The 15449-nt window shown below is 36.6% G+C and overlaps 1 protein-coding gene across 1 annotated transcript in view; it reads left to right on the top strand.

Annotated features, from left to right (window-relative positions):
- The window catches only part of TOX (thymocyte selection associated high mobility group box), a 285457-nt gene that overhangs the window by 140478 nt on the left and 129530 nt on the right, over positions 1 to 15449 (top strand). Inside the window, exon 2 of the mRNA XM_063080055.1 lies at positions 3324 to 3389. Coding sequence (XP_062936125.1) covers positions 3324 to 3389 — 66 coding nt within the window. The remainder of the gene's footprint in view (positions 1 to 3323; positions 3390 to 15449) is intronic.

Here is a 15449-nt window from a genome sequence, read left to right as displayed (position 1 = left end):
CCAACAGAAACTGAGGAGTCTAAGAAACATTTCAACAAGTAAAAGAGAAAGAAGACATTCTGGACAGAGGAGTGTGATTGTGTGTGGATGTGCTGGAGCACAGGAAGTGGGTGTGATAGGAAGTGAGACAAGAGACTCTCGTAGCAAAATCAGCATGGCTCCGCTCCTCTAGAAACAAGCTGTGGCATGAAAAAAATGTGTTTCTGGATTCTACAGCCTCCAGAAATACAGTTTCAGAGGAGTTTTGAATATCCTGATAGTAGTAAAAGAAGCCACCTGTATTAGGGTTCTCTGGAGAAACAAAACCAACAGGATAACATATGTATGTATGTATATATATGTAGGTATGTGTATATATAAAAAGAAATTTATTATACAGAATTGGCTCACATGATTGTGGAGGCTGAGAAATCCCAACATCTGCAGTTGTTTGAAAGCTGGAGAGCCAGGAGAACTGATGATGTAGTTCCAGTCTGAAAGCTAGCAGGCTCGAGACCCAGAAGAGCCAATGTTTCAGTTTGAGTCCAAAGGCAGGGAAAGACTGATATTCCAGCCCAACAGTCAGGCAGGAGGAATTTTCTTACTCAGGGGAGGGTCAGCCTTATTATTCTGTTCAGGCCTTCAGCTGACTGCGTGAGCTCCCCACCCACATACACATACACTGGGGAGGGCTATCTGCTTTATTCAGTCTACTGATTCAAATGTTAATTCCATCCAGAAACACCCTCACAGACACAGCCAGAATAATGTTTTACCAAATATCTGGGCATCCCATGGCCCAGTCAAGTTGACACAGAGAATTAAGGATTATACCTTCTTTCTGTCTCTTAAGCATCCAGGGATATTTTGCCAGGCTGATTATTAAATTGACATCTCACCGTAACACTTTGTTTTTTTTTGTTTGTTTTTTTTTTGAAAGCCTCACAATACTACAGAAATTCTGGGCAATATGCTAACATCTTGAGACATTGTCCTCACTCTGCTTTGATAATTTATTGACATTATTTTCAGAATTGATAGGTAACATCATTATGATTCAGAATATATTTATATGTTCTGATGGTTAAGTGCATGTGCTAGAAAGCCAGGCTGCCTGGATTTGAATCCCTGCCCTGTCTCCTACAAGCTCTGTAACTTTGAGCATCTAGATGAACTTCTCTGTGCCTTTATGTCTTCATTTATAAAATGTAGGTAGTAATAATGCCTAACTCCTGGTTGTTGTGAAGATTAAATCAGTTAATACGTATCAGTTAATATGTAAAGATACAGGTGGCAGGGACATAGAATATACTAAAAAATAGTTGTGATGCCTATAGCCACATATGTTTTATTATAAAATGCTGTTTCAGCCTTAGCTCAGTATTGCTTAAGTGTTGGTTTTTGAGGAAAGAGTCCTTCTCAAGAGCAGTAACATTGAATATCCTCAATTAATGTATACTTTGGATAGACTAAAACCAAAACTCTAAAGCCTTAGTTGGCTTGAGGATGACACCAGATTTAGAAAATGAGTTAGAGAAGATGAAATAGAAACACATTTCTAGAATAACACATTTATAGAATACGCATAGGCAGTGGAGTATTTGATTCACTTCACTACTTCAGTTTAGTTTGTTGTAGTCAGAGAAACTGTTCATATTTTAAATGGTTCTTTGGCATCTTAACATTGAAAACATTTGCAAACAAACCAGTGCACTACGACGGTGGGTGGGAAAGAAGAAATGCTCGGTGATGGTCTTGGTCGGATCTTGAGTCCTTACGAGTAACGGGCGGATTGATTGTCAGGTTTTGGGGTTCAAAGAGTTCACCTGCCAGATGGAAGAGGATCCTTGGGTAAGTCACTGGGACTCAGGGCTCCGAGCCAGTTAACAAAGCCACCAAAATCCTCTGCTCTTCTTTTCTAGTTGTGCAATTTCTGATTTGTGCTATGACCACATCATTTAATAATTGATTTTGTGCCTATTTAGATAAGTTGTTCACGTATCATGAAATATATTTACAAGGTGATGTGTGAGAAAGTCCTTTGATTGAGCTTAATCTATTAAGTGCTTCAGTGTCTTGAGGGAGGTCTTTAATTTTACAGCTTCTGTTTATGTGGATCTTCTGGGTACCCACTCCTGCTGGTGACAGTTTAGAGCCTTTGGAATATCTCGTGTTCTTGTAGCCTTCTTGTCCTAGCAACTCATAGGTGGTGGAAAGTGATGTCCATAATGCACAAGCTTTTCTGTTTTGATGCAACAATTTTTTTGATGATGTACTTGTATAAAGTATGTCCCCATTACTATGCACTTGCACCTCCACCAACGACAATGTTCTGTTTCAAAAAATAATTTTTCAGATTTTCAAGTTCCCACGTCAGAAACTAGTCTATCAATGAAAGTGTATTCAGACCCAGCTCTTTGAAGGTGATTGTATTCATCCATTTGATGATTACCTTGGGAAAATTCTTCCTCTTACTAAAAGAGGAATGCTCTGCCCATTTACCAAGTAACTAAAGATAGCTGAGGATTAAGTCTGAATGGAGTGATTACTGCTTTCAAAAACCCAAATAATGAGAACTATTTTGTTGTTGTTATTGTTGTTATTGCTTGAACTATTTGATAGTTCTCCTGCAATTGTGCTGCCTTGTGAATTTCCTCCTTCCTTCTCATTCCTAACTTGAAAATTTGTGTATGAATTTCTATGCGTTTGTAATACTTACATTAATTGTCTTTGGAAAATTTAATCATCATGCCTGTATATTTTTTATTGTCATTCATTGTTATTATTATTCTTTGTCACAGTTATAGCGGCACATGCTCTTTTCGAATATTATAAAATCAAAATTGTTTTCATCATAAGGCTATTATGGCAAAGCCGGTTTTAGTCTATTATGAAAATTCTGCACTTTTTCTTTTTTGAGAGCTACACTCAGAATGCACTGAGCTGTGCCTTCTTGTATTTTCCATTATTCTTTTCTTTTAGAAATTGTGCCATTCATTTAATACTTCATTACAACCGAACTGCAATATGTATACATGGCGTGCAAAATGAGCCATTTTGTTTTAAAACAGATTGCAGATGAAAGGAAACCATTCATTTCTTGCTTGCTTGCTGTAATTACTAGAGCACTAATTACTCCAAATCACTGACATCCAGGGTCAGGAAGGATGACAACAGAAACATCAAAGAAAAGATGTGGCTTGCTTACTATGACAGATTTTCCATATTCCCAACCACAGTATTTTTTTTTATGGCTACTGTTTTCCAGTTTGATGATGAAAAAAACAAAACAAAACATATACACAGTCAAGATTGCTGAATGTTTACTATTATTTCATTCGCAGTTTGACGGTGAGCACATGTATATGAGCATGGCGGAGCCGAGCCAGGACTACGTGCCAGCCAGCCAGGTGGGTTAATTAATCTTCTCTGCCTTGTTTCAAATTGTAATTAAACAAATTCAAAGAGTTGCATTGCAAATGAGTAGCACTATCAGTAACTGCCGCAATCAGGAATAATCATAATTTATAAACAAAGCATTTAAGCCTTGTTTCCAGTTAATGAGATAGAGCTGATAAAACACTGGAGTTGGCATTTGTTGAAAGATACTACCTTGTTTCCTCTCCAGAATGGCAAACAGCTGTTTTGCCAGCATGATCTTTCCTAAACAGTTGTTTTACCTTTAGGAAATAAAGTCTTTACAGGTGCAGGTTATTTGTGCTTCTGACTGTAGACGAGTTAATCATTATAAGCTACACATGTCACAAATAACTTTAATTATTAACTGTTGGGGCCATTTTCAACAAAATGTTATGTTCATAACTAAAATCACATGGCTAGTGAGTGCTGTAAAGCTGCTTTCAGGATCTACTGAGGGTGGGGGTGAGGGTTGGGGTGTGGAGGGTAGCTTTCAGGCCCAAAAGCAGTATATGACTAAAACATTTCAAGGGCACCTTTGTATCCATTTCACAGGGAGTAGTTGACAAGGTATTTAATCATCAGAAGTGACAACAAAAGTCCAATGAGAATGTAAATGGTTACATTTATAAAAGTAAATGCTTGCCTATTTATTTTTAGATACTTAAGACCAGGCCCTTTAATCCAGTGAGGGCATTTACAGCAAAATTATAACTGCCCTAAGGTGCCAGTATAACATAAAATATAAGCACATTGTAAGCAAAAATAAATACGTGAATAAATGAAAGTGAGGGAGAGTTCACAGGAGCATTTCGTGGACATGAACGTATATTTTTCTAGAAGAGTAAAACCAATGGAGCTTCACATATTAGTTACTATAGCATAAACTCTAACATGAAAGTTTTCAGTGACTACATATCCGCCCAAATCAATTTGATAACTGGCAGGGTTGGGGAAGAGGGGGGAGTATAAAATTTCTATTTTAGTTCATGGTGGCTGTCAGTGAATTAAATCGAATGTATGTGTTAGGGGCACATTCTGTGAACAAAATGTCTCATGCCTAACTCAAAACAGAGGCAGGCCTGCCTCTCCGTGAACTTTGCATTTAGAAGTCATTACGATCACTGCCTTCTCTGGCAGACGTTCTGGAAACAACACTAAACTATTCAGCCGAAAAGGTCATCATGAAGTTCAAAGATCCTGACTACATTTCCTTCCATTCAACTGAGTCAATCACTCTAAGAATACCTTTGGAAGGCTGAGCTTTGCCTTTGGAATTCTTACTTAACTGAATTCATTCGACTAAGTAGCCTCCAAGATCCATAGACAGTTCTGAATAGGACTGTTTGATTAAAAAATGAAAAATGTTACTATTAATTTTCTTCTAACCATCAATCCCAAAACTGTACTGACAAGTTTAGTATTACTATTAGATTAAAGCAACCCAGTATCATCTCTTTGGTGCCTTTAGGGTTTCAAAGTTTAAGGGCTAATTGAATTTGTTTGAAACAGTAGAAACACAAACTCAATAAATGATTGCTGTTATAAAGCAGCTGCTCCCTTTCAGAGAATCATTATGTCCTTCTTAAAAAGTTTTGGATAAAGGATTGGAAATTCAGAGCATATACATTATAACAGCTTGGCTCCTTAGATTTTTATTTTTATTTTTATTTTTATTTTTATTTTTATTTATTTATTTATTTATTGTTTTGTCATTTTTTCGTGACCGGCACTCAGCCAGTGAGTGCACCGGTCAGTCCTATATAGGATCCGAACCCGCGGCGGGAGCGTCGCCGCGCTCCCAGCGCAGCACTCTACCAACTGCGCCATGGGCTCGGCCCTTAGATTTTTATTTTTAAATTTTTTAATTTTTTTCTTAGATTTTTAAATTCAAGTACAATGGATAACATTAAGCTCTTACTGAAATCAAACAACTAACATTTCAAAAAAAAATTTCAATCAGGAGATACTAAGAATGTTTTAAATACCAGTGATAACCTATAAAGAAGGAGTAAAGAATTACAAATAATTTTTTGTGCTTTTTCAAGATATAGCAGGTTTGTGAGCCAGAAGCAAACATTTTTTTAATAATGTAGTACATATATGAAAATGTTTTTAGACTGTGCTATTTCAAAAGTTAGACTGATGTAAGATAATGCATACTCTGGGGGGAAATAAACTTCACAAATTACGTATGTTGAGTGGCCTTAGCTAAATCTTACACTAAACATTCTTTTTGTTTGCTGTAATATAGTGTGTTCAAGAATTCATTACCTGGTATTCTTATAGGGAATTTTAATCAGTTTACTCCTTTAGGCAGCCATAAATAAAATTTTAGTCATCCTGCATGGGAAAAAAATATGGTTTTGTTCCTTTCCTCCATAACATCAAACATCTGCATAGTTTAGTAATCCAAGACAACTTGCCTCATAGCATCACTCAACAATTATAATTCCTGTTCAATTTTCAAATCAGTACATGCTTTGGGACTTATAGACTAAGTTGCTAAGTAGCAACATATGGTGCTCTACTGCTCCTGTGAAGTTGCTGCAAGCAAATAGCATAATTCTAAACTTGAAATGATTTTTATAGAAAGCCAATGCTGGAACTGCTCCAGAAGTAGAAGTACACTGTAAAAATTAATGATATTCTTTTAGACAGTCCCAAAGGGCTCTTTGGCACTATCTACTGCATGTGTTCTATACCTCTCAAGCTAGATCATACAAATCTTTAAGACTTTTTGCATATAGTTTTGTAATTGCTAAGCAGCTTTAAATTGAATATACTGCACCATAATAAGCCTGACAAGTATGTAATAATAACCCATAACAATTCCACTTCACTCTGGTGCCATTCTTGGGATATGGAATATTTTCTCCTATAATGGCTATAAGTGTGCTGGTCATTTCAGTACTTTAACTTAAACACAAGTTAACTTTTTCTTACTCCGAATGGAGTTTGAACCATGCAATACAAAATTACTTTTTGTGCTTCCAACTGTGTTGCTTGATGAACTTGTAGGATCCTGTGAGTGGCCTAGTGACAGGAAAGCCGGCAGAAGAGACTGGCAATAGTTCACCGGGAACTCACTCCTTTCTCATCTTAACTTGTCATGTTTGATGGAGTTGACAATATCTAGACCAAAAAGATACAAAGTAGCAGATATGTAAGATGAACAAGTCTAGAGATCTAATGTACAACAGAAAGACTATAGTTATAATACTGTATTGTATTTGGGGTTTTTGCTAAATTACTTGATCTTAGCCACTCTTGCCACCCACACCCACACACACACACACACACACACACACACACAGGGGTAACTGTAAGATAATGGATTAATCTACTTCGCTATTGTAACCTTTTTACTATCTACATGTATCTTACAAAATCATTCTGTAGACCTTAAATATACACTATAAAATTTATTTTAAGAAACACCTAAACCAGTATGCCAGAGAGCACAACAGCAAGACACAAGGGGTTGGGCTTTTCACCCAAGCTCTGACGTTTCTCCAGAATCTTCTCAGCTCACTCAGATACACAAGCTGTGGGGTCCTCTTCTTTCCCTAAAACTCTCGATACCCTTTCTCCAGCCCCTAGAATAACCTAGTACCTTCCATAATCCCTTCTATGTGACTGTACTCAAGATACAAATGTCCATTTGAATTAAATACATAAAGGAAACAGAAGAGGAGTCTGGTTCTCTTCATCAGAACTTTCTGTAACAGCACCAGGGTTATTTTATTTTATTTCATTTTGAATATGTGTCATTGCTTTTTCTCATTCTGTTCTTCTGTGGCAGTTTCAAGGACACCCTTTTCCAGGGCTACCTGTGCATTCTGTGCTTTCTGCCATGGGCAGCCTTTTCCTCTAGCTTTCCCAACACAAGACTCTCTCCTGCCTGCCTCAGCTGGGTACTGCATGGAAAGGTTGAGAAGGACTGATCTTTGTTATACAAGAAATAATCATTTGGTAGGGGGAATCAGAAGATTTTTCTGTGTCAGGTTATGGAGAAGCTTAGGTGGCTTGACGGAACCAGATTTTTCAGTTCATCACTTGCCCTTGATCTTCCCTCCACTGGACCATTTGCTTCTGCTGGTTTGTCTTTCCACCCTCCCCCTCTGCTTCCTTCATTCCCTACCCTCTCCCTTTTCCTCCTTCCTGCTTTCACTCCTTCTTCCCATGACTATTGTATCCTTTAAGGTTGAACTAATTTTCGTTGTTAATACTGAGCATCGTAGTAAACTCTAAATATTCACTGTCCTGTCCCAAAACTGTATTTTAGATTATTCTCAAGTCGTGATCAGTTTTCTCTCTGCTTCCCCACCAGCCCAACCCCCGCTAGAATTCTGTGTCTTACTTGGTCTCTCAAATCTCGAGATTAAAAATGACAATGATAAAATGTAGCAATATTATGTTTTCCTGGAATCTTACAACTAAGCATTTAACATACATTTTATACAGTCCATTTTGAATATACAAGTTGAAGAGCATCTCTGCATCTAGGGCATGTGAGTTTCAGGTTTGATTTCTAACTCCAGGGGCCACCTGTCCCTGACAGCAGCTCAGACTCAACATATCAATTCATCAAACTGCAATGCATTGCCTCCAGCCCACGTCCTCACTCCCAAACTTCTCTTTTCCTTTCTTGCCTATAGTCCTAAGTGTTAACAGTACCTACCCAATCACCCAAGGCAGAGACTTGGGGAGTCTCCCTTCTCAGTTAATCCCTGACAGTGCTGATTCTACTTTTTAGCATAATTTTTGAATCTGTCTTCTCTTTTCCAGCTGCACAGTTACTGCCTTAGTTCTGGGACTCACAGTTTCCCATAAACTCATCTCAAATTTGCTCACTTCCATCTTTCCATTTCTCCTCAACATTGCTGGATGGTGCACAGCTCTGTGCTTCACCAGTGTCTACAAGTCCAAGTTATGGAGGCACATATTTGCCCCTCTGTGGCACGTGGCACACTAGAGTGACCAAGGATGTCCTTGTCTTGCCCATTTGATTGTGAGCCCTTGAAGGAGGGAATTGCTCTTGTTCTCTCTGAAACTCCTATGCATAGAATAAGGTCTGATGTATTGGAAGTATGCAGCATTATTTGTTGAAAGATAAGTAAATGAATGAAAATATTTTGTGTGTATTTTAAAAATTGCCCTAAGTCTTCTATTGCAATGATTCTTGGCCCTACGTTGCAGACATGTTGCAAATCTACCTCTGCCGAGTCCATTGCAGAAGCGCCTCTCACCTGGGTGTCAGTGCCTCCACACATTAACAGAAGGTGCAAGCACTCCCTCCACCCTGGAGAATTATTTCAGGTAGAAGACTCAAAGATTTAACACAATAATAAACTAGATGATAATAGGCAATTATTTTTATAATAATTTCATATCATTGTTTATGATAAGCAATACAATGGTGGTGGAACCAGGAAGTCTCCCCAAGTTCCTTTTTGTACAATATTCTCTGACATCTACTGTTAGAATTATACTGTTTCAAGATTTACAAACATATTAATGACTCTACCTTTTTTAATTGCATGTTTTCCTAATGAGAAATTCTCTAGGTTAGAGTGTAAATGAAGTACGACAAAAAGGTCTAGGAAGTGTAGTATTTTAAAGAGAATTTTTTTTTTTAATCTCTTTACTATGGGCCATAAAATTTTCATGATTGTGACATAAATTTGAACTATAAATTACACCAATTACTTTTAGATTGGTTCCTTTTGGCAGAAATTTCAGAAGTAGTGTCAACTTGACTTTTTGACCATTGACCCATTAAAATGATAACGCTGCCATGCCTTGAGTAATCTAGTTAGTCCAACAAAGTCTGGCATGTTAACAAGCCCAGACTAGTTACTCAAACCAGTCTTCAGTGTAACATTCAAACGATTACCCTGCACAGTCCCGGAGGTATTCATTACAGACAGAATTGCTCTTGTTGCCTTGCATACGAGCTGAGTTTTCAATGGGAAATGAAAGGATGCCTGGAAAAATAGGCCACCTAATTAAGTTAAACTACTCTAGCATTTGGCTTGACATCTTCATTACTCAAAATTAAAAAGATGCTTCACTTGGGCACACAAGTTACTATTGTTTATGTTGTTTTCTTCCTAAATTGGCTTCCTACATGGAAGTCTGTTTTTCAGAATTATATCTTGAAAGAGCTCACATAGTTCTTACAGTTTATGAAAATGTCTTAATAGCTGTATGGATATAGAGTACAGGCACCATACAAACATGAATCTTAGGGCTGGTGATAGCCAAACGCTCATAAGACTTTCTGCGTGTTTTCTTGATCATTTACGTATTGGTGTGGTTGAACTTCAGATGATTTTTTACCCACCCAGCCTGTATTATTTATTATTTATTATTATTATTTTGGTTGAGTATTGACTCTGTTAGCTATAAATGATTATCTGCATGAGAAATATGAATTCCTAAAAAATGTAAATAGACCATAAAAACTTAAACTGAAATTCATTTGTCCAGTAAAAGTGTTTTATATCAACCTCGCCTGTGGAGCTATTTTGGGAACGTTTTAAAACATAAACACATGTAGAGTACACCATCTACTGATTGCCAGTCTCTACTCATTGACACTAATGAGGCTGCTGACAGGTTAAATGTTGTGTATCATATACATTTCCAGGCTGTGGGATTTGTGAATATAAGACTCATTTTTTATTTCAGAAAATGAATGTTTGTTGCTGGGTATGCTCGAGAATTTTATTATAATTGTCTAATAGTATGTTTTTTCAAGCATTAGGGAAATGTATTTCGGTGATAAAAATTATGAAAATTTCTGAATGGAGTAGCACTAGTGGTAAAAACAGATTCTCAAAAACGTCAAGCTGCATTTGGAGCATGGCTTACTCAGTGGACAAATGTCAAGTGATGCCACCAGCATCTAGGCATTGGGTGGAGGTGCATGGCTCTAGTCCACAGCTGGGCCTGTAACACAGTGGCATTTGATACATTTTGAAAACAGCCCTTTGGCTGATTCATAATTGTATTTTGAAGATTCTTTTCTTTAGCACATGAACAAATATGAAAAACTAAATTATCCTTCTTCTTAAATTTTGCAATTATAATATGCTACATATTTTTCTAGCACTTATAAATAAGCAATCTATTACTAAAGAATGCCCCCCAAATAAGTATAGTATTTCAAGTTAAGAACAGATATGTTAAGAATATCACGTGTCTATGCCAACTCCATTTCCAAGACATTTAAAGATTGTTCAAAACAAATACTAGAATTTTAATATGTCAATATGTCAAGTAGAAGCAGTTTTGCCCATTTTTAGTGTAAGAAAACTTAGGCTTAGAAAAGCTGAGGGTTTTTTCCCCTCACCTCTATCCTCCTGAGACCTTGTCCTTGATATCTGCTCCTGCCACCCCAAACACCTTCTAAAAAGTGTCAAGTTTCCTTTTGCAGTTTCAGTTCCTTGGTTTGGGAGCAGACCTAACTAGACAGAAACACAAAGAGCGTTTCAGTTTACTCTTTATCTATATCTGTATTTTTTTTCTTTCTTATCTATATTATTTTACAGTTTGCATATAAAAAAATTTAACTATAACCCTAATGATTTCATATTAGTTGGTGGCTGTCTTGGAAAATTTTCTCCATACATCCCTTGCTGTTCCTAAATTATGATAAATGATCCTGTTGATAGCAGAGCAAAACAAATGACTTCCAAAACCCAGCATCAAATTATTCAAATGGAATAGTCTGGTCTGAAACTCACGAGGGCTCTGTGGGTCATGATTTAAGACCAATAATGAAGGCTTTTCTGTATGCAACTGGGCCCCTCGCATTTCAGGAGAAGGCCCTCCTTCCAGAAAAACTAAGCCTACTGTGAGTCGTTATTTTCTGAAGTCACAAAGCAGAGTGGCCTTGGAGGAAGTGGGGGTTGGAGGGGTTGTAGGATTTCAGGGTGGGGTAAGGCTATTAGCTTCTTTCAGGGAAACCCAGACTCATCTACACTGTAAGTATTGAGCTGCTTATTTCTTAGGCTCTGACATCCGTTAAACTTCTTGCTTGTAGAGATGATGGTCAGCTTAGTAGGAAGCTTCTGCTTGGCTAGAAGTTTAGGTTAGCACTCCCTTACCCCCAATGTCATGAATGAATTAGATTCATAATAATAATAATAGCTGTCAGTTGCAATCTACCTGTTTCTGACAAGGAACTAAGCAAGGGCTTTGCATACATTATCTCATTTAATCCTTACAATTCAGTGAGAATGAGACAGAAGAGAGTGACTTGCCAAACATCAAAAAGATAGAAAATATTAGAGCTAGGACTCTGGCCTGGAAAGGTCTAAGGCCCAAGTCAGACTCCATTCTTGGTCAGCTGGGCTTTTAATTTCATTTTAGAACTTTAAGACCAAAATGTTGATGTACTAACTTCAATCCTTTTTAGTATTGAGATAACTGTAATGTGTTACGTGTATGGCAGTACTCAGAAATATTAGTTGAACCATGTGAACCCATGGGTATTGGACCACTTTTTAGCTACAAAAGCAGCAGTTTCATATTTGTTCCCATAGGAAAGCTGTACAAATATAAAGAGTCTGTTTGCTGTCCCTGGATTTGTTCATCCGGAGCAGTTATTCCTCCCTCCTCTTCTTCATCAGTCCTTCTATGCTTGGACTGTCACTGCCGAAGAGCCTGCTCCCTCCTCATTCCACGTCTTTTCTTGTCCTGGCCAAGGACTCTCTTCCCCTCTCTTCCCACCTTGACGCTCTTGCTTTTCCCCTCCAGAAGGTACGCAAAGTCCAGGAGGTCCTTCCACTGAAGACATGTCATTCCTCCTCCCTTTACTCTTCCCAGGGATCCCACCTCTGGGAAATCGAATGCTGAGTTGTCTTATCTTCATTAAACTGGAGAAATTGTCTCCATTTCTATCTGTTTTTTTCCTTCCACGTCCCTATCTGCAGCATAAGCTTTCTTTGTAGCAAGGACTTTAGAAAGTGAGATGACCTCAAATATTTAGAGATTCATTTGTAACTGTTTCCTGATGAAAAGATCTGAAGAGTCGCAATTGTGTATCAGAGTTTGATGAGTAGAAACAGGATCCCTTCTCTTTTCTGGACCCGTTGATTAAGAAGCTAAACCAAGAGCATCCGCTCACCTCTAGTCCTCTGCTACTTTGGCTTCTTTATGCAGAATGTAAGTTTACTTACACACTCATTTATTGACTTCTACTCAATAGAAAAAAAAATGAACAAATGAAAAGAATGGTCATAAACACATAGAGCATGTATTCTAAACTGTACATGCAAAACACATACATATGAAAACAGGCCAACACTGAATGCTCAACTCCATGCTAGGCTGCCTGCATATGATTTAGCAAGTAGAACCTGACCATAAGCAAAAAATCAACTTAACACAGATTTTAAAAAACTAAAAATTTATGAAAACTCAAAGGCTCCACACATTTAAAAATAGTAAATGAAAACCTAAGGCATTGTATTCAATTATTAAATGTAAAACAAAATCTGTGTAATGATGCTATGAGTTTCCCCTCTACACGACTAGTTCTATAAGTATAAGCAAATTATTTAGCCTCTCTGTGTCTAATTTCCATATCTGCAAAGTGGGGTGGGAGGGGGGTGATTTCTTAGGTCTCCTCTTGAGCAAGCATCCTGTGATTCCATTTGAGCATAAATATAGAACTCTAGGACATTATCATAAATAAATAAATGGATAAGGTTATTCATCCCAGTGTGGTTCATAACAGGAAAATCTAAATGTTCAAAATAGAGAACTGATAGAATAATTTTAGAACATGAATACAATAATATAATATATAGCCATTTAAACAATAATATAGATGATTTTTATTGGCATGAAAAATTATTTATGATCCATTTTAAGTGATCAGATTAAATTATATTAGTATAATAATGACAATGTAGCTAACATTTATCAATTGCTTCTTATGAACCAGTGTATTCTCAAAGTATTTACATTATCTTGTTAATCTTATTTAATTTTTATCTACCCTTAATGAGTTGAGTGCTATTATCATCCCTATTTTATAGATTTGGAAACTGAGTCTTAGAGAAATTAAGTAACCACATCTATTGAGAGATGAGTTGAGATTTACGTTTAGTGTTTCTAGCTCCAAAATCAGAGCCTTATGATCAGACTTTTGTTATCAAAAACAAAAACTAATACTTAAAACAAACTAGCAAATATGTACTAATAAGAATCTTGAAAGATATACATTTTTCTATATTTATCTTTATTTTGTTCTATATTTTGATCTATATTTATTTTGTTACTGAGTGGTTGGATTAAGAGTGATTTTTTTTCATGTATATTTTCTATTGGTTATTTCAAAAATAAAGCAAAAACAATGTGGAACTGGATCTCAGAATGTATGAACTCAATGTGAAAACTCAAAAAAATCCAGATTTTTATGTAAAATATAACAAACTATGTCTTCTAATTCTTTGTTTCTCAAATCACACTTTGCAGGATGCTTTACACACAGTAGGGACACAATAAATGTTTCTATAACAAATGAGGCATTCATTGCCTTTTACTTAATGTAAGTTACAAAAATTAATGAGCACAAATGAAATAAATGTTATACTTTCTCCCCAAAATTTCACTTTGGTAACTGTTGCTTGAAAAATTAGTACATTGTGTTTTTAAATGTAGGTGATTTATTGCTATTGTCTAACATGTGAAGAAAGACCAAAAAATTGTTTGCAGGATCATTGGCTTGAGCACATCAATGGCACTGTTGGACAATTCTTGCTGAGTGTTAAGATGATTTATGTAACAGACCGAAGCTTTTCACAGTAATACATTATAGGCTCAAGCTATCAACCCTTGCTCATGCAGACACAAAAGAATCTGAAAAATACCTACTTCTGAAGGTCTTCTCAAAAGAAATTGGAGATCATGTTGATGCTGTTCAAACTCTTTCAAGAAAAATCACTGTTACATGCAATATTGTAATTTCTAAAAATGTACAATGTACAGAGGAAGTTTATTATTTTTCTAATAAACTCAGTTTACTTTGTCCTTCCATTCTGTTATCTGAGTCATGCAACAAGAATGTTCAGTAATAGAAAATGATACATGTTTAAACATTGACATTTTTCTATCCTTAACTTTCAAGAATTGTTACAGATTAAAAATTAAGGCATTCTGTGTATGTCTGATGGCAGTGCTATTTATCTTTCAAATAAAGATCTATATGAGAAACATATTTTACAAAGTTATAACCATAGCCATATTTTTGGTGTATGCATGATTGCATGAATTCATCACAGAATTTAAAGATATGTACAAGATGATATCTTTTGAATTCTTCTGAGTTATGGGACTTCTTGTCACCAAAGATTGAGGGCTCTGTATAATGATTGCAATATGTGGACAGAGACCCACACATTCAATGCCCTTCTGGTGGAGAAACTAGATTTTAAAAAGAGAAGAAAAGGCAAAGTCCAGAAGAGACTTCCCACTGTTTATTTCTGGCCAGCATATATTAACACTCTGTCTAGATAGTATGAAAACATTAATTCTCTGTGGTCAAAAGAAAAGTCAGCTTAATTAACATTCCACTTCCAAATGTAATAACGTAGAACAAGAATAAAAAAAATAAGAACAGGCTGTAGCAAAAGGAAATGTGGATTGCAGAAGGAGAAAATAATGTAAACAGGATACCCAGGTCATGGAATATGTAAAGCAACATGATTAAAAAGGAGTGTGAGTATGTAATTAAACAGACAGGGGGAATGAGATCTTCCAGAAAGCAGTGAGAAGTTTCCTTTCTTTTTTCACTGACATGGGGGCTGAGAAAGGTTGGACACTGGGGAAGGACTTCAGCTTTAGTCAGATGACGGAAAAGCCATTCTAGCAGATCAAACCAAAGCAGATCGGAAGGATCCCCTGTTACTTTCCTAACCCCAGTCTGTTGAATCTAGTCTCAAAAGTGATCCCTCTGATTAGCAATTCAACCTCCTTGCCAAGAATCCCCCAGGAAAGATAGCCTTTCTGAGGACACAGGCCAGTGTGTTAGAAAG

The sequence above is a fragment of the Cynocephalus volans genome, chromosome 15 (genome assembly GCF_027409185.1).
Source record: "Cynocephalus volans isolate mCynVol1 chromosome 15, mCynVol1.pri, whole genome shotgun sequence".
Lineage (NCBI taxonomy): Eukaryota > Metazoa > Chordata > Mammalia > Dermoptera > Cynocephalidae > Cynocephalus > Cynocephalus volans.
This window is presented reverse-complemented; position numbering and strand designations above follow the sequence as displayed.